This window comes from Denticeps clupeoides, chromosome 1 (assembly GCF_900700375.1).
Source record: "Denticeps clupeoides chromosome 1, fDenClu1.1, whole genome shotgun sequence".
In the NCBI taxonomy this organism is placed as follows: Eukaryota; Metazoa; Chordata; class Actinopteri; order Clupeiformes; family Denticipitidae; genus Denticeps; species Denticeps clupeoides.
Genome location: NC_041707.1, coordinates 24,201,083 through 24,220,654, shown reverse-complemented (window position 1 = coordinate 24,220,654; position 19,572 = coordinate 24,201,083). Strand labels below are relative to the sequence as shown.

General features: G+C 39.2%; 1 protein-coding gene across 2 annotated transcripts in view; it reads left to right on the top strand.

The window, feature by feature from the left end:
- Positions 1-18,461, top strand: part of mllt3 (MLLT3 super elongation complex subunit) — a 35,495-nt gene extending 17,034 nt beyond the window's left edge. For both annotated transcript variants that reach the window (XM_028967084.1, XM_028967049.1), the window contains exons 5-13: positions 800-838; positions 1,439-1,567; positions 3,291-3,929; positions 10,987-11,059; positions 12,536-12,674; positions 14,832-14,931; positions 15,872-15,940; positions 16,197-16,268; positions 18,116-18,461. In XM_028967084.1, the coding sequence (XP_028822917.1) occupies positions 800-838; positions 1,439-1,567; positions 3,291-3,929; positions 10,987-11,059; positions 12,536-12,674; positions 14,832-14,931; positions 15,872-15,940; positions 16,197-16,268; positions 18,116-18,247 (1,392 nt within the window). In that variant the 3' untranslated portion in view covers positions 18,248-18,461. The remainder of the gene's footprint in view (positions 1-799; positions 839-1,438; positions 1,568-3,290; positions 3,930-10,986; positions 11,060-12,535; positions 12,675-14,831; positions 14,932-15,871; positions 15,941-16,196; positions 16,269-18,115) is intronic.
- The last annotated feature ends 1,111 nt before the right edge of the window (positions 18,462-19,572 follow it).

Below are 19,572 nucleotides of genomic sequence, written 5' to 3'. Positions count from 1 at the left end.
ACATCCAGCCGAGTGGAGTGGTGGTAGCACTGTTGATACAGAGGTCAACAAGTTCAGAATGGTGTCCAACATGTAACAAGACAGCCAAATTTCCCATGACGTGGCTGCCATTGCATCACTCCAGGCTACTGCACAGTCTCCCAGGCAGAATCCACAATGAGAAACCCGACCGGATTAGGGTGGGCTGGTTGAAAACTGGTCATTCATCAGTGGGGAACCCAGCACTATCCCTGGCCCTGAGCCAGAGGAGCTCACTGTAATGTTTTTTTATGAATGAGCTCTAAGTGCTTTTTATTTACACTGCGCCTCTCTCGCCTCGGTGCCTCCTTATGGAAAAATGCCCTGGACTGCTCACAGCAGCATTAGGTTGGTTTCAATTAATCCTCTTAGGAAGGAACCTTGATTACTTTCTATTTGTTTTTTTAATTAGTTTAACTACATTATTCTAATCACTGCAGAATTCTGCATGGTCATGCCTTTATTTTTAGCTTTCCCACTCTCTGCATTATTCCAGGAACATAGTGTATTATGGCTGTGTACAGATGATATCATTTGACTTTGTGCCAATTGGTTTATAGATGAGGTGTAGCAGGAATGGAAGCCAGGCATTGGAAATAGCCAAACAAGCAGTGAGCATTGTTTATTTAATCAGCAGTCATTATTTGGAGGAGCATTTCAGGATTCAAACCCGCAAATTTCAGTTACAAGTCTGCTTCCTTAGGCCACCAGTGCCATGAATTAATGAAAGCGTTGTGTCTATGTGTCATTAATTTTACCCTGATTTATTTTTTTTCTACAGCAACGTGATCCTCACAAAAGAACTTCAGAAGACTCAAAGGTGAGAAATATAGAGTAATAGATCTAAAATAGATAAACATTATAGGATTTTTCTATCACAGAATCAACAGACTGCAAATAGCAATAGCTAGTAATCGAATTACTGTTCAATTTAAAAATTATATTAAGATACAATTGTGTTGTCTATTAAAAAAATCTGATTTATTGAAAATTCTCTCCAGACAAGATAATGTTGTTGACTGGTAGCTGGAAATGTCTCATCAGCATCAATTGGTCCAATGGAAATACTGTCACTTACTTACATAGTTCAATTGATTAATTGAAAACCCTTTTGCAATTTTCTTGGTACTGAAAATACTTGACTAAAGAAACAAACAAAAAATGGACTGTCAGACTAGTTGAGGATCTGGTACATCAGCAAATGTTTGTTTGTCTAAATCATTATTTCTGTATTTGTCAGTGATTTATTTCTTGCTAATTTTGCAATATTTTATCATTTAATTTCTGAATAACCTTTTGATTGCTAGTGTGAAAACAACATAATTTTATGTATCTAGAAAGGAAGTGTGTTTCAATGCTTTGTTTTAAACCTGGTTACCTTTAATCTCTCATTTGCCCACTCACTGCCTTTCTCCTGCAGGTGATGGTCATGCAGGAGGGCTCTACGTCTCTGTTTGGTCAGCACCTGAAGCTGCCCACTCTGCCCAGCAGCTCACTAACATTGACCTTCTCTGATGTTAAGAAGACCAAGCCCTTCCCAGGGGCAAAGGTGAGAGAGGATTTTCAGGAATGGCCTAAGGCCACCAGGGTGCACAAAACTGTCTGGACTCTGTGTTGCCCCCTCTTTTGTAAACAGTTCTTAAATCATCAAAGGCTCCAGCTTAATTCCCACATATTTGACAAGTTCAAAGGCGTGGAGGCTGTGTAAGGCTTGATTTTGTGTTAAAGTGGCTTAAGGAAAATATTTCTTGGCTGCTGCAAAGGCTGTAACTTGCAGACCTGTGATGTATTTGGTGGAACTGGACCCTTGTATGAAACGCCAGGCCTATCTTTGTAGGAAATTAATTTTTGTAACTTATTTTAAACAACACGCACATAAAAAAAATTAAAGGTTTAAACAGTTTATGGAAGATTTAACAAAATTATAATTATGGGTCTGTTGCCTGTCCTTAAAATTGTCAAGTATTGTTCAACATGCTTATAACCACCATGCTGGTTTCGTTTTGTTCTGTTTAGTCTCTGAATCACTGCCGTTCACCTTGTCCAGTACCAGAGCCAATCAGCATGAGCTTTTCAGGCAAGCTTACGAGTGACCTGGTGCACATGGAAACACTTTTGTATCTAAACAGGGTTTACTCTGTGATGGATGTCTGACAGACCAGAGGTCATCTTGTTGTGGCTGCTGCACTGTTGTCTTAAACAAATGTAAAATATATTTATTGTCTAGCTATATTGATTTAAATCTACCCATTTATACAATTTCTAAAATTGCTTCTTATGTTTGGGAATTGCTCCATACATTTTTGTTCCTGATTTTTGTTTAATTTACCACTCGTTTCATTCCTTTTTTTTTTATTGCCAGTAGAATCAGTGTCCTTTTAACCAATCACCATGAAAGGTGCCCGGGAGCAGTGGCACTGGCACGTCAGTGGCACCTTTGTGGTTGGGACTTGAACCCACAACCTTTTTATTACGGCTCTGCTTCCTTACCGCTAGGCCACCACTAGGTCAGCAGCAGGTAGACAAAGTTTAAATCTTTAGTTCTGCTTAGGGCAGGTCGTAACACACCCACTGTCTAGACTGCTTAATGGCTTTACTGCGCTGATGAAATATTGACCAAGATGGACAGACGTGACCCCCTCACGATGACCACTTCTGTTAAAGGGCAGGCAACACATTCATCAACCACCCACACATGGTGTGTGCCCTTCCCATACCTCCAACCCCCACTCAAAAACAGGTCTAGCAGACTTTGAGTAGTAATAGAAAAACAAAACATATATTTTGTTCTTTCTAAACCTAAAGAGTAGAGTACTGACCGAGAAAAACTCATTTCTATTTGGTTTCATTGATCCAGAGCTTGTTAAAACATTTTCATTGATTCACCATCTGACACAAACCACACCTGTTTATTTATTTATATATATTTTTTTTTATATATGCGCAGTTTTTCATTGATTGCAGAATGGATGGTCAAAGCTCTGAACACCCTGCGGCTTTGAAACAATGAGACATAAAACTGTTTCATTCCATTATTTGTTGAATTTTGGTTGAAATTTCATCATGCTGTTTTCTGAACATTTATTTTGAAATGTGACAAACATCAAGAAAAGTGCTAATTAAATGTTAGTGTTGTCTTGACATTTTTTCTAGTTTTAAACTTTGAGAGTTCATCTATGTAATTGAGATATTTGTACCTTTAATATAGCCATCAATTCTAGTTATGAACTCCAAATGTAATCTAAATGTTGGTGTCTGGTGTTTTTCTGCAGGACGGGTCCAAAGGTAGCAGCATGCTCACTACCTCCACCCATAATAGCACCAACAATAATACCACCAATAACTCCATCAACATCAACTCCTCCAAGCTCCATAAACCCTCAAAGGAGCATAGGGATAAATCTTCTAAAGACTCAAAAGATCCCAAAAGTGCCTTCAGAGACTCTAGCAGGGAACAGGTCAAACCCTCCAAAGATTCATCAAAAAAACCCAAAGAGAACCAGCCGTTACGGGATGAGCGACCTGTCCCCAAGATGGGCTTCAAAGAGCCAAAACCCCTGTCCAAGGAGCACCGATCATCTGAAGTAACTTTTTCACATGGGGGCTGTATGGGTGCTGGGAGTACGAGTAAGAGGCCACAAGCAGGAGACTGTGTTGGTGAAGATCACATGACCAAAAAGCGGAAGAAAGGCTTCTCAGAGATGCAACAGAAAGGTCCTCTGAGCTCCTCTGGTCTTCAGCATCACCTATCAGACAAAAAACTGCCCAAGGACAAATCTCAGATTCGTCCAGCCAAGCTAAGAGTAGAGGGGGAGTCAGTGGACAGAAAGAAGTCAACACTTCCACCTTTTGAGGATCTGGTTGATCCCAATGATTCTGATATGGATGATAACATGTCTACAAAATCAGAGGTGAGTGTGTTTATGGATGAGGTCACTGCTATTTTGATATTTAAGTGAAGTGAAGTGATTGTCACATGTGATACACAGCAGCACAGCACACAGTGCACACAGTGAAATTTGTCCTCTGCATTTAACCCATCACCCTGAGTGAGCAGTGGGCAGCCATGACAGGCGGCCGGGGAGCAGTGTGTGGGGACGGTGCTTTGCTCAGTGGCACCTCAGTGGCACCTTGACAGATCGGGATTCGAACCGGCAACCTTCTGATTACGGGGCCGCTTCCTTAACCGCTAGGCCACCACAAGGCTCTTAACTAGTCTCAGGTACTCTTGGCCCAAACTATTTATTCACATTGTAATGCTTTTGAATCAAAGTCTTACCACTGTTTCATGGGGCATGAAAAGAGAAAGGTTTACATCTAGCACTTGGTTTGGGGGGGGGGGTTTGTAACTGGCTGACCCTCCTCCAGCAGGCCATGGCAGTAAACATCAAACACAAGGGGCTCAGACAGGCACTGAGAGTATCCCTGTCATGGAGGTCTGGATGTTGAAGACCAGCTAATAAACGTAGTGGGTGTTCACCAACGAGGGCCACAGGAAATCCATGCCACTCTGTGGCCTAGGTTGCTCAGTCAAAGGTGGGGGAAGAACATTTGGGTCTGGTTAACATTACCCAGGTCTCTGCAAGTTTATCCCAGTAAGAATCATGTACGTGGTGGTATAATATGTTTGGGGCAGAAATTGTGTTTTAAAAAAAAATGTGGTTTTGTTATTTCGGTTATTGTCTGTGTATGTAAGTGGCCTCATTTCTTCCCTCAGGGGCAAGTGGGTGTGTGAGAATTACTTTTGGTCAATTCATAATTACCGGCACCTCGTTTACCGGCACCTCGTTTAGCATTGCTTTTTTGGGATTTTTCATTAAAGGAAGCATTTGTTATGAGATGTGCTCACCTAGCGTGGCATTGCTTAATAATGTTTTGCTTTAGTTTGCATAATGAATGCAAATAGACTTTGTGCACAAGTAAATCTCTTCAGTACTGATAATGTCTCATTAACTTTTAGCCTGGTGATTTTATTCACATTTTTCGTTTACTATATGAATAAAGATTTGGGGATCAATTTGTTTTGATCCCCAAAACGCGTTTAAAGCAATTTCCATGGGATTGTGGTATTTATTAATGGGATGGAGAATTCCATACAGTTACAATATAATATATATTTACCGATCTGTGTTTACAGATTTAATATAAACAATTGTGAACTTAAAAAAAAAAAGTGCCTTTTTAAAAGGTTGTTTTATTTTATTATAGTTTACATATGTTTATCAGTCTATAATGCAGTACACCTTCTTTTAGTCCAGTTTCTGCTTATGAAACTTTAAGGGGACCACCAAACCCCCACACCCAAAGTCCCAAAGCAAATGTGATGTGTGACTGACTGGAAGTTCTTTCAAAGGGATGTTAGGGCTTCACACACTTGGTGAGGGAACAGGACACAAAGAGGTGGCTGTTTTATTGGCAGGGACACAAGTGGACAGATTTATTGTTTTACAGCGTGCAAAGAGAATGTCTTGTTTACTATTTTCTTTAATCTTGTGTCTTAAGTGCGTGCAACTTTTTGCACATAACAAAGGCATGGTAATGCTATTTCCTTGCAAAGTTGGGCATCTTGTGTTTTCTTTATTTTCATTCTCTTTTATATGTACCCTTTTAAAAGGCTACATTTTGAGCAGAACAGATGTGACCAACAACGCTTCATTATCCATTCCACTTGCCTCCCATCGGTGCTCCTTCTGGGCCGACAATCAGCCTCTCCGGGGTGCAATTGAGAGGCACAAACTTTCTTCCTCCTAAACGCACAAACAACATATAAGCGCTGAAAAGAATAAACCATTTCCTCTTCTGATCCTGCAGAACAATCACAGCCTTAAGCTTGAATGTGTGTGTGTTTGGGGTGGCGAGGGGGTCATAAATGTGATGTGGGGTGAGGTGTAGACAAATGCCAGGTGCTCCTTCAGTGGTGGCCGTGTGTGTGTGCGCGCGGCCCCACTTCCTCTTCAGTCCTTTATGATGAAAAGGTCTTGGTTGGCACTTTTTAAAACTTTATTTATAAATTGTTCACATTTATTTACAGAATCAAAGATGTGTAACTTAAATTTTAAGAGGGATCTAATATATTTTTAAAGTAACCTTTAAAAACAGGTTTCCCTTTGTTTCAAATAATGAGAGAGGGAAGGCCTCACATACTCTTGCCACTGAGTCCTGTCCTCTCATGACTCTAAAGGGGGTGGGGGGAATGGGCAAAGACCCCCTAGCTGCTCAGGGGATTTAGCAGTGGTGGAGTAATTGCAGTAACTACAACAAATTGTTCCATCCTGAATAGTAGTTATTGTGTGTGTGTGTGTGTGTGTGTGTGTTCATGCGTGTGTAATAAAGTAGAAAGTAAAACCGCTGAAATGAATAGCATGTATCATTTTTTTTCTTCCTCATATCGGAATTATGATCTCAAATTTAAACTGAGATCAAATAAGTAAATTTTGACATATATACAGTGCTATACACATACAAAAAGATTCAAAAGGCAAAGTGACCGTAATTTTACAAGAACTGGTTGGTAACTCCCAACATTATAAACAAAGGAATGATCTCTACAAATGGAAAACAATATTGTTTTGTGGCTCAGAGAACAATAGGATAACAGGAAACTTCTTTTGTCTCTTTCGCTATACACGTAATGCCATTGTTTAATTGCAAATTTGTCAGTAAACCATTTAGGTGAAATCAATACTGGTTGCAGCTCTGTGGATTTGTTTTCACTGGTTTGTATTGGTGCCTAAGATTTTTGCACAGTATTGTGTGTATGTATGTTGTGTGTGTGTGTGTGTGTGTGTGTGTGTGTGTGGCCAAGCTCACTGCCCCCTTTCAGCCTCCTTCTTGTCTGAAGTGGCTGAACAACAGGCTATGGGGTTGGAGGCTGGTTGAAAGGACAGGCCCTGCACAGATTGATGGGGATAAACTCAACACTGAAGTCAGTTTATGGCACCTTTTAGAGCAGCTCTTTGGTGGTTTGAAACAGGACGAGACAATGAACCCCCGCCTAAGCCAAAGAGACTGTGTGATTTACAGCAGTAGGGCCGTAAACCAATAGACCAGCTGCATGTTGTTGGTCAGCGCAGTAGTGACAGCTATTGAAGTTCACAACTCCTTTCTTCCTCCTTTGTTGCTCCGTTTCCTTCGTTGGTGTGGCTTTTGACTTATATTCAGACGTTTTGTGAGTTTTATTGTTGCAGTAGGTACACATGACATTTTAGTGTTTGTGTTGGATGTTCACTCTTAGGAAAGATCACTGGGTGGAAAGTTTTAGACAGTGGCAATGAATGGTGTGTTTTCTTTAAAAAAAAGTTATGTGCAGCAAGCTGAATTGCTACCAGCATATCCAAAATATATCTAATAAAACAAAACCAGGTTCAAATTCTGCAACATTACCTTAAACCAACCAAGAACCAACCACGGTGATCAATTCATTCACCTAATTGGTTGTGACCTCATGTAATTTTCTTCCACTTACAGAGGCTCAAAGACATAACACTTGCCGTATTTATGGGCATGACTGATTTACATTTTACTGTGAATGACATCTAGAACCAAGGTCTACGTAATATTTGCCACAACCAAACCTGTATTGTTGATCCACGATCAAAGAAAATCTGTTATGTTTTTTAATCAAGAAATTCGCTTTTGTTGTGCAATTCAGCTCCCTGTCAGGTGCCTTCCAAATGTGGAATGTATATGGTTGTGTGGTTGATGTACCTTGGAAGTCCTGTTGCTTCATTTCTGCCTGTCATCTTAAAGTGTAGAGTTTTAAATAAAGTGATTTTGAGGAGTAATGTCACATACCACCATCCTAATTGACTGCAGCCTTGGATCTAAAAGTTCATAAAACATTACTAGGGTATATGGTTTCAGCAGCTCGGCTTAGTGAAAGCCTGTCTTGGCAGTAGATTAAGTAGGGGTATCCCCATAGCCTCAGAAATGATTATGTCTGAGGCTGTGATTTGCAGCTACTCACACACCCATGAGAACCTGAATGGAAATCCAGGCCATGTTCCCAACTGAGACCATTTGAGAAAGCGCCTCAGTAAGATTTTGATGGAAAAGACGGCGTACAGAAAGTACTGCTGACTGAGGTCTGCATTATCAATCCCTGCCTTCCAGTCCTCAACCATACACATGCCCAGTTTATATTATATTGGATTTACTCAATGCAATGGCTTTTTTATTCAATAAGCTGGACCAGTGCAGTTGAATGAATAAGGATAATTTGAGCCATTTCATTGCTGCTTGTTTTTCTTTTCTGTTGTGCTTATTACTCCTCTAGGCCTTGGCTGAATGTTCTGCATAGGGCTATGTAGTATGTGAAATCTGAAGTGGTTGGCAGGCTCTAATGCAATTGAATTTTATTTAGTATAGCTGCTTTCACAGCATTTTAATAGTTTTCATTGAAATACTGAGCCAAGGAAAAAGGTGACATACAATAACGATTGGCTGTCAAGTGTGCTAATTTACACCTGGGTGTCAGAGGAGAATGTTAGAGGTTCTTTTCGTCTCCCTGTGTGGATGCTGCAAGTGGGTGTAATATTATGACCCACACCCCTGGTTAAAAGGGACATGATTAGATGGATTTTGGTGGCGTGGAGTTAAATCTCTTTTTCTTTGATCAGTTTACAATTTCAATGGTGGGCTTATTTGAAAAGTGCAAATTCATTTAAAACTTCTTTTTAAAAATGCATTTTTTGTGTGTGTGTTTTTGTTATTGCTTTGTCCAAATAAACCTATTAGGCTCGTCTTCATGCTGAAGTTTCAAACTCGATAAAGGATGATACTTTACACTATTTTGGATTCTACAGGGGGAGAAAAATAGTCAGAACATATATACACTACATAAAGAAATTAATAAATAAAAAAAATTATAAATGAAAAATGTATTTTCAAGTTTAAGCGAAACTTAAAAAGCTCTACTTTCTTCTCATGTCACAAAAGTGAATGTTGCATAAAATGTGGAGAAAGCACCGAAGACACAGTCATTCTTATAGTTAACCTACTTCAACAGTACTGTTTGACAGTGGCAATTAAAATATTCGGATTACGAGCAATGTTCGACTGCTCGCTTTGATAGCAACAACTTCTTGGAAATGTTCCAGATCTTTTGGTTTTCCTCGTTTATCTGGTTTATATCCAAAATACGTCCTCTTGTTTTTTTTTTTTTTTTTGGTTAATGTATGTATTTATTTATTTATTTATTTTATTACATTTTCTAGCAAGCGTGGTGCTGCAGAATTACATTTAAAGTGTCTATCATGTAAACATTGGGTCCTCCAGGTAGCTGGGGCAGGGGCTGCCTGCTGCAATGCCTGTCGAAAATTGTTTTTGAAATCTTTGAGGGGAACAGTTGTATTTCTCCAGGCTCACCAGACAAGAATGTAAACAAACAAATTAATTTTGGATTAAATTTAATGGCTTCTTCAAATTTCTTCAAACTGCCCTCAGCTGTAGGTTTTTAATAGTCTTGGGATTTAACAAAATACATGTAATGGTGATATGTAGATTTTTTTACTTCAGTCTGCATTACATTTATATTACCAAATATTATCATTTACTTTTTTTAAAAAAATACCATATGTTTAGAAGCAGCACAGCAGTTTTATATGTGTAATGGAAAGGAATACTGGCCAACCATGTTTTTTGCCCATTGTTTTTCTATCTAAACTATAACAAAAGGAAAGTTTGTCATAATGTTTTCTGCCTCAGGAGCTGTAGATGTGGTAGTTATTTATTAACTGGAACTTCGTTAAAACATAACTGGAATTCTGATCCACACCCACAGCTTCATACCACTGAGATTCAGCCATTATTATAAGACTTGAGCAAGACATTTGTGAGCTGTAGGCAGCTGTGTGTTTGTGTGTGAGGTTGTAAATACTCTACCACTTAAGAGACTGGCAGTAAAACATGTCACGTTCTCCCCTTGGTGGAAGACTTAACTTTTAATATCTGCAGCTCAGGACTGTAGACATGTGACTATGCAGGAAATTCTACTATCACTATTGTACATTCTACTATCACTGTAGGTCTGATCAGCATCACTTTTAAAGGCTTTTAATGAGGCCATACTGTTATACTGTTTTGTTCTTCTCTATTGGTATGTACTGAATACACTTAATCAGGGATTTTGGATGTAATATATTTTGAGCTTCAGTCTTGGGTCCCTTTTTTAAATTTTCCTTTCGCTTCCTCTTCTGCAAAACCTCCGTGTGTGGCAGCGTCAACCCTATTGATTGGTGGCTTCAAGCCAATAATGATTGATGTGCCGAAGAGTTCAAAGGCTGGTTATAAATCTCTGCTTCGCATACAAAGGCCACGCAAAACCTGTTTTTAAGGTGAGGGGAAAAAAGCCGCGCTGCTGACCATGCTCCCTTTGACAGTGTGTTACATCAGCTGGTATCTTAAATAACTAAGATACACATTCAACAGTGGCCAGTTTTGCGTATGTGTACGTCTGGAGATGGATTTATTTACAGCACCATTTGTTTTGTATAGGGACATATTCATCTGGCAGAGTCTCTGTGTTGATTTACAACAGGAGGGTGGCTGTTAAACCCATCAAAGCCATTAGCGAGGATCAGGACTCACTGGAGATAATGGGACCAGCTTTATGGCCTGGCTGATTTAAAGCTTTCCTGTAACTCTTAAATGCTCTACGATCAGTGTCAGCTATCTTCTTCAGAGTGATTTAGGAAACACACACACAAACATACTTCAAATAATGACAGAGACGGTCTTGTTCTGAATTTAATTACTGTGTAAAAGCTTCCTTAAGACAGATTTATGTGCAAAATCTGAATATTAAAAGTGAGAGTGTGTGTGTGTGTGTGTGTGTGTGTGTGAATGCTTACATGTGCTCCCCCCGATTCAGTGCCAGAAATCATTAACATAACATTAACATACCATTGCTCAGCAATCTATAGCTGTAAACCCATGATCTCTGTTTTCTCTCTCTTTTTCCCTCTTCAGTCTGAACAACCCAGTCCAGCCAGTTCCAGTTCAAGCTCCAGTTCAGGATTTGGGCCTACCCACAAACGTCAAGGTAACCTTCAAATTTAAGGTGATTCATTATCGATGTAATGATAGGTGGATGATTCTGTAACTTACTTACTGAGGGATATTCTTGATGACAATTAAAGCACATTTACACATCTGACTAGTGTATTCTGGTTTGTCTTCAGTGCATGTCTGCTGGTATTATGTGACGTTACTGTCATTATTGAGTGGTTATGGTAGTGGAAGTTTAATATGTTGCACTAATGCAGTTTTAGATAGAAATTGTCTAATTTTGGCAACTTTTGCCTGATGAAACTAACTCCACTGTATCCTAAGGTTCTAATGATGGTCAGTATTATTCAGATGTATGGCTATATAATTAGTCTTAATTGAAAGTTCTTAATTGAAAATCAATATATTTCTGACTTAGCATGCTATTGGAACTTTATAGCAACTTAACAAGTGCTGGACATCTGGAATGTTGGAGCTGAGGAATGAATTTTGGAAGAGGTGTTGTCTGAATGCATTATTGGGTTGCTAGTTGTCAGTTATAGTGATTGTGACTCGGGTAAAGAGGGTACTTGGAATGGCTGGTATCATTTGCATGTCATGAGCAGTGATCAAATTTGGGGTTAATGGGGGTAATCAAAAACTGACAATGTTCTGGGAAAAAAGAAAGAGAAGCACATCAAGTGACTGGACTGGGCAATGCTGTGAATGGGGAAATGCAGTAAGTCACCACATTAGGGCTCCACATGGAACTTTTCTTGGAAAAGTGGAATATTTCTTTCTCTGTCCTTCTGGCAAAATCTGTTAAAAACCTAAAAAGATAGTTGTAAAAACTTGACTTTACATGCATGTGAATATTTCATAATCCTGCTGTTTAACAAAGACTGTTGATGGAAAAACTCCTTGACCCTTGTTAGGATCCATATGCAAGGGCCATTTGTAGTCTTTATAGTAATTTCAGAAACCTGATTCATTGTGGAAAATGAATGGATTGAGCAAAGTGTAACTATTGCTCCACTCTTGTGGTGAACTCAGATGGTCCTTACTATGCTGCCTCATGTGTAGCTAGATCTCAGCATGACAAGCAGCCTGTAGATCCATGAATCATTCACAGCTTGGCGCTTTGTCCTCCTGTAGGGCTTTGCACACTTCACACTACATCAGGCATGTTCTAGGTCAGATCAGCTCAGCAGTATTAATGTGTGGTTTCCAGGTATTTCCTTTACATCAGACGGGTTTTTCATCATTCAGACGGTACGGAGACCATGTTTATAACACGGGCCTTTTCATCATTGTTGTTGTGAGAGTTAAAATGACCTTCAAAGGATGTTGTAGACTATAAATTAGCTAAGGTATACAATACATGTGCTTTTAAATAATATACACATATTAATGTTATTGCCACATGTTCAAAGGGTTCTTTTAAATGTGTGTATGCATGAATTTATTAATTCTACAGTATTAAAAATTTCCTCTCAGGAAAAAAACCAACTTTTTTTGTGTGTATGTCCAGTTCTTGCTCCATTGCATTCGATAATCCAGGACCTGCACTCTGACGACAATGAAGAGGAGTCTGAGGATGAAGATGAGAACGACATGGACTCTGACCTGGAGAGGCCGATGCAGACACACCTCACACACCGTCACCGTAGGTACGCAACAGATCACTTCACAACATGCCTGGTCCTTAATTGACCAAAGTGATGCCAAAGCAGTCTGATTAGTTTATTGTTTGTATTCCTCCAAATTCTTAACAGCTAGAAACATATGTTCTTTCCCATGCTCAGTGTGTACTAGGGCTGCAACTAACGATTATTTTAATAATCGATTAATCTGTCGATTATTTTTTTTTTTTTATTAATCGTAGACTTGGATAAAAAAACAAGAAAAGCATTCATTTCCAACTCTTTATTCAAAAACAGAACCAAAATCTTTAGAAAGTGCACAAACATGTTGCTCCTTGAGCTGTTATAATAATAATAAAATAAAAATTGACTAACACAAAAATCATACACATGTATGCTTTACATCTGCCAAATATAGACTTTTTAAAATAAAGTGCCACCTGAGCTGCCAGAAAGATAATTTATAAAAAAATAAAGAACAATACAAATCAGAAAATTTAACAGGATTGGTTTGAACTCTCACACTGACACACACACACACACACACACTGCAAAAAATGCTTTTCTAACTTAGTAGTTTTGTCCTGATTTCAGTCCAAATCTCTAAAAAATCTTAAATCAAGATACATTTACTAGACACATGAAATAGCATAAGAAATGATGTCTTGTTTTTTGATAAAACATCTCAAAATTAAGTGATTGTTTAAAACTAGCAAAATTATCTGCCAATGGGGTAAGAAAACTAATCTTAATTAGATATAATCTCAAACAGAAGTTTTAAGCATCACTTAATTTTCTCATGCCATTTTTCTTGTCTAGTAATCTTGATTTAAGATTTTTTTTATATTTGGACTGGAAACGAGACAAAATTACTTGGTAAGAAAAGCTTTTTTTTGCAGTGTAGCTATACATGACAACAGATTGAAAAATGAATGGTCCAAAAAAAGGCTAGTGATTAAAAACATGTCTTTTAGTCTTTTAATGCAAAGTAACTATAGCACCCCTACTTTACTACGAGCTAACGCTAACTTGTCATGCTTGTCAAGCTGGATGATGGGTAAACATTTACATTTACAGCATTTATCATACGCACTTATCCAGAGCGACTTACAATCAGTAGTTACAGGGACAGTCCCCCTGGAGCAACTTAGGGTTAAATGTCTTGCTCAGGGACACAATAGGCGAGTCGTCCACGCGGAGACGCAGAGAACAGCCGAACGCTGTATCATCCCCCCCTCCACACCTGTAGGTGGCGCTGTAAGTCCCCGTCTAGTTCTCCTCCGCGGTGAGTTAAACACCAGCACCAGGGACATTACGTTCCTCGCTTCAAAACGGAACAAAAGTAGGATTCTGTAGCGACTTACCCCGCTGCTGAACTCCGTTCTTCCTCCTCAAACACTCCAACATGTTTGCGTTTCAGGTGCAGGATCATTGCCGTGGTGCTCCCGTGCCGTGCCATGCCATGTTTTTTTTAATAATGAAATGTCTCCGCGTCGCGCGACATAACGAATCGATTAGGAAATTCGTTGCCAACTCTTTTAGTAATCGATTTTTATCGATTCAATCGATTCATTGTTGCAGCCCTAGTGTGTACAAATGTGCGCTTGGGAGAAAATGTAAGTCTTTTGCTTGTAAATAACCACTGTGCTTTTTTGAATATATTGTTGTAGTGGTGGGTTTATTTACATTTGTAATGTGGATAAAGGAACAGTCAAATATGTCCCTGCTCTAGATTAATCTGTTTGACATTGAAACACTGTGTATTGGTTTATCTTTAGTGGTTGACTGATTGATTATAGAAATTTTCAGCACATAAAAATGTATGTTTGTAATTGTTGCTATATGTGGTGCTAAACACGTAATGGTTGACCACTACCTATGGTATTGTTAAAGCGCTTTGTCTCTTCTCTCCTCATCCAAGTACTTTGGATAATGTCTGTTCTTGGGGTAAAACAGGTAGTTTGAGGAGTGGTAGTAGCCTAGAGGTAACACACCAAGGGGTAACACACCTAGGCTACTACCAGAAGACTCAGGTTCAAATCCCATTGTGTCCCTGAGCAAGACACTAATTTGCTCCAGGGAAACTGTCACAGGTAGTTTAGACTGTCCCTGTAACTACTGATTGTAAGTCTGATAAATGCTGTAAATGTAAATGAACAAAGCATTCTACTCAATTGTTTTCAGAGTGAGCTTGAGTGATGGCAGTGACAGTGAGAACAGCTCTGCCTCTTCACCACTTCCTCGAAATGAACCTCCTCCAGTGCTGAAGTCGAGCAATAATCAGGTAAGACCACCAGGTTTGATGAACCATGCTAGGAATGGTGAATACAACTTTCAATGTATTTGTCAGTTCATGGAAAGAAGTCATGGAAGCAGTCCTGTAATCAGACGGTTGCAGGTTCGATTCCCGATCCGACAAGGTGCCACTGAGGTGCCACTGAGCAAAGCACCGTCTCCACACACTGCTCCCCGGGCGCTTGTCATGGCTGCCCACTGCTCACTCAGGGTGATGCAGAGGACAAATTTCACTGTGTGCATCGTGTGCTGTGCTGCTGTGTATCACATGTGACAATCACTTCACTTTATTATTTACTTTATTATTAATAACATTTTCATCAGAATTTTACAACACTTTCTTAAAGGTCCCCTGACATGAAAGTTTTTGCCCTTATAAATATTACAGACACTTTGAGCCAGTCCCACAATGAGATTTTGCCAGGACGTGCTGTTTCTGTGTCTGAGAGGGGGAAAACAAATATACAATAACAAATTTAAGTTCGTGAAAATGTAAAATTCAGTTAAGGTTTTTATGTTAATGAAAAATTACTGATAATTCTGCTAAATTGATTTGGCATCAGAAGACGTTACTGTGGTCCTGTGATTTTATAACATGGGTCTCTCTGAAGTAAGAGGTCTCTCATGACATAATATGAGACCGAACAGGCAACAATTGCATACACCTAGTCACAAATATACGTGACTTGACAGTAACACCACTCACATAATACATTGCATGTGTGTGTGAGATTGTATATGGAGGATGTTACATTTTAGAATAATTCATAATTGAATTGCTTACTAACATTTTTTTTTTTTTTTTTTTTTTTGGAATAGTTTCAAATCTGAATAGTTCTTTTAATTTTAGCATTTTAGCATTTTAAAACTGTATTTGTGCATTTGATCTGGTTATGATTGTTGAAGTTTATGACATGTATTCGTTACAGATATTGGAGGTGAAGAGTCCCATAAAGCAGAGCAAACAGGAAAAAAGTAAAAACATTGACTGTGATAAGGTAAGAACTCTCCCAAACAGAAACAACAAGCTCATATGAGCTTTCACATTAGGGTTTTTTGAAGTGCATTTGTCATGATTTAATGATTCTGAAATGTGCCGTTGAATGTTGGACAAAGTCTTCAGCATAAGGACACATTAATCATGCGTTGTTAATGCCAATTTGCACCATGTGTTTGATGGGTGGCAAAGTCTGATAGAGCAGAACTCGTAACATTCTCATTGGCAACTGTATTGACAGGCCGTCTGTGTTGTAGGCCTACCTGGATGAGCTGGTGGAGCTGCACAGAAGATTAATGACACTGCGAGAGAGGCACATACTGCAGCAGGTACTGTTCCACTCTGATCATTATTAAGGTCACTACTTCCTCTGAATCTGCACCAACTGTAGATGGCACCTATGACATCCCTGGCCAGCAGCCCAGAGTTGTTTGAGTGCATTCATGTGTGTTAAGTAACTCCTTTAACCTCCACTTCTGAATGTCAGAACTGGGAGACATTTTCTGTTTGCCTCTTGAACAATCGAAACCCTCTGCAGCACATCATGCAGCAGATTATGTTCTCCAAGCATGTCGAATGCAGCAGGGGGTGGTGGACTGTGCTACAGAAGGCCGCTGTAAGGTTGGGTTGAGAAGTGAGTTTTGAAGTGGACTAGAAGCTGATCTCCCACAGTTTCTGTGATTTGTTCCATGCTCTCATCACAGTAGATGGAAGTGATTACTAGCCTGTGGGAATGGAAAAAAGAAAAAGCTCATCATTTTTTGCATTAAAACCACAGATTGGACAATTGGCTTAAATCATTGAGGAATTTTGTGTGTAATTTTTTCGCATGATGTTTTCTTTGTACCAAATCTTTAGCATGTGGAACATTGTATTATATAGGATTTTATTTCAAGTTTTGTAACAACATATTCTACTTAAAAAAAAAAAAAAAATTGGAAAAAAATATTGGTGCTACAGTCACCAGCAGCCTGTGTGCTGAAGCTCGCAAGGAAGTGGCTCACCAGCCACACCAACATCTGAGCCCGATCTGGTCTGTCATAACAATGTTCTGGGTCCCTCTCTGTTGTTGGCCCTAGTTCACTGAGAGGGGGGTGGGGCGGGGAATGGTGATGGAAGAAAGAAATGCTTTCCACATGGAAGCTCCTCAGCTTTATAGTGTGAAATGGATCAGGTTGGGTCCCATTACTGCACAGCTTCATCAACACAGACGTTCAGGACGGGAGAGAACTGGAACTAATAATGATGGAAGCGGTCCCCAGCTTTTCTACTTGCATACACACACACAAACCTTTAAAATTCCTTACAAACACACTGAGACTTTTTTTTTTTTTTTTTTTTTTTTTTCCTATGTTTTTTCTGTTTATTTGTGTTATCTCTCTCTCTCTCTCTCTCTCTCTCCCTCTCTCTCTCTCTCTCTCTCTCTCTCACACTCACACTCACACACACACACATCTCACACACACAGTACAGGCCAAAAGTTTGGACACACCTTGTGTTTTCTTTATTTTCATGACATTTATATTAGTAGATTCTCACTAAAAACTATGAATGAACACATGTGGAGTTATGTACTTAACAAAAAAAGAAGAAATAACTGAAAACATAATTTATATTATATAGACACCCTTTGCTCTGATTACTGCTTTACACACTCTTGGCATTCTCTTGATGAGCTTCAAGAGGTCGTCACTTGAAATGGTTTTCCAACAGTCTTGAAGGAGTTCCCAGAGGTGTTTAGCACTTGTTGGCCCCTTTTCCTTCACTCTGCGGTCCAGCTCACCCCAAACCATCTCGATTGGGTTCAGGTAGGTGACTGTGGAGGTCATTTCTCCACTTTTTGTTAAGTACAAAACTCCACATGTGTTCATTCATAGTTTTGATTACTTCAGTGAGAATCTACCAAAGTAAAGGGTCATGAAAATAAAGAAAACACATTGAATGAGAAGGTGTGTCCGAACTTTCAAGACTATTTGTTGCCGATAATGTGTTTCTTTACATTATGCAGGATAATAACACATACTCCAATAACTCCAATATGATGCTGCCACATACCTCTCATCAAACACACTTCTCAGATATTGATATGAAGTAGCCTGTGGAACATTTAACATCATAGATTGTTTATCAGTGTGTAAATGTGTGGTGGTGTTTTTTTTTTTCTTCTCCACAACAGATTGTGAACCTCATAGAAGAAACTGGACACTTTCACATCACAAACACCACATTTGACTTTGACCTTTGTTCTCTGGATAAAACCACAGTGCGCAAGCTGCAGAGTTACCTGGAAAACTCTGGACCATCGTGAGGATCAGAGCAGCGGGCTGCCATCAGGAGGAAGAGATTCTTTGGTTCTTCTACATTTGACATTTGAACATTGACCTTGAACATTGACCAACCTGCCACATAAGGAAACTTACATAGAGGGACTGAACAAAAGTAAAGGAAATTACACACTGCAAAAAATTCAGTGACAAAAAAAAAAAACACCTAGGATCTTATTCCTGTCTACCAGGATTTCACCCGGAAAGCCTTGAAAAACATCAGTACTGGAGTCTTGGCTCTTCAAGTGCATATTGTTACCTTGTTTGTGTGTGTGTGTGTGTGTGTGTGTGTGTGTGTGTGTGTGTGTGTGTGTGTGTGTGTGTGTGTGTGTGTGTGTGTGTGTGTGTGTGTGTGTGTGTGTGTGTGTGTGTGTGTTTTTTTTTTTTTTTTTTTTTTTTTTTTAACTCTGTTGTGATGAATGCATGTTTCAGCACTGCCTTACTGCATTGTCCATCTATTTATTGAGTTAAGAGAGTTGGGTGTGAGCACAAGGACAATCCATTAAACCCATGCAAGCATTCACATGATCCTTTCCCTGCCTCTAGCAGAGCACCTGTTGTTTAAAGGTTTTATATTATTTTCTTCTTCTTGAGCAGAATTTAACAGGGCCTCCAGCTGAATCGTGGGGGCCCTATAGTAGGGCTGAAAATCCAAAAATGAATTTGTAGTGGAAGAACTATAGAGACATGCCCATACAACATGTGAATACCTTGAACAGATACACGAGGTGGTTAAAATTTTTACATTTAGGAGTAGGCAGGCCTGCGCTGAGAAGAAAGAAATAACCGCTGAGTTGTCAGTTGTCAGATTTTTTTTATTTATTTTGTGAGGACCTCAGTTTTCCTGTTGAGGTTTTCTGTCAGTGTACTTCTAGAAAGTTGGTGTGCTTTTTTCCATTTGTTGGAATGGAACTTTTGTACTAAAAGAAAAAATTAAGTTTACTTAAATAGGTCTGCTGGGTGCAGCCTGGTTTTGAAGAACCTGAGGTTCTAAAGGAAGGTTCCAACCGAACACTATGTGCATTCAGAACTGACTTAAGAACAATGCTGGAGTTTTGTCTCTCTCTTGACTATCAGGATGCACATTTGTCACTAATTCAGTCTATAAAGGCTACAGACCGTCGATTGGGGTATGCGGGGTGGAGGTTTTTGGCACTGTGTGTAAGAATTGTAAGGGTTTTTGTATTTTGTTTCAGTCTGTATTGCAGAATGGATTACATCTTGTATATTTTAACCTTGGTTTCCCGAGTTGAGTTCTAAGCCAAAAAAAAAACTTTTTGTTTTCAGTTTATCATTATATAATGTTTAT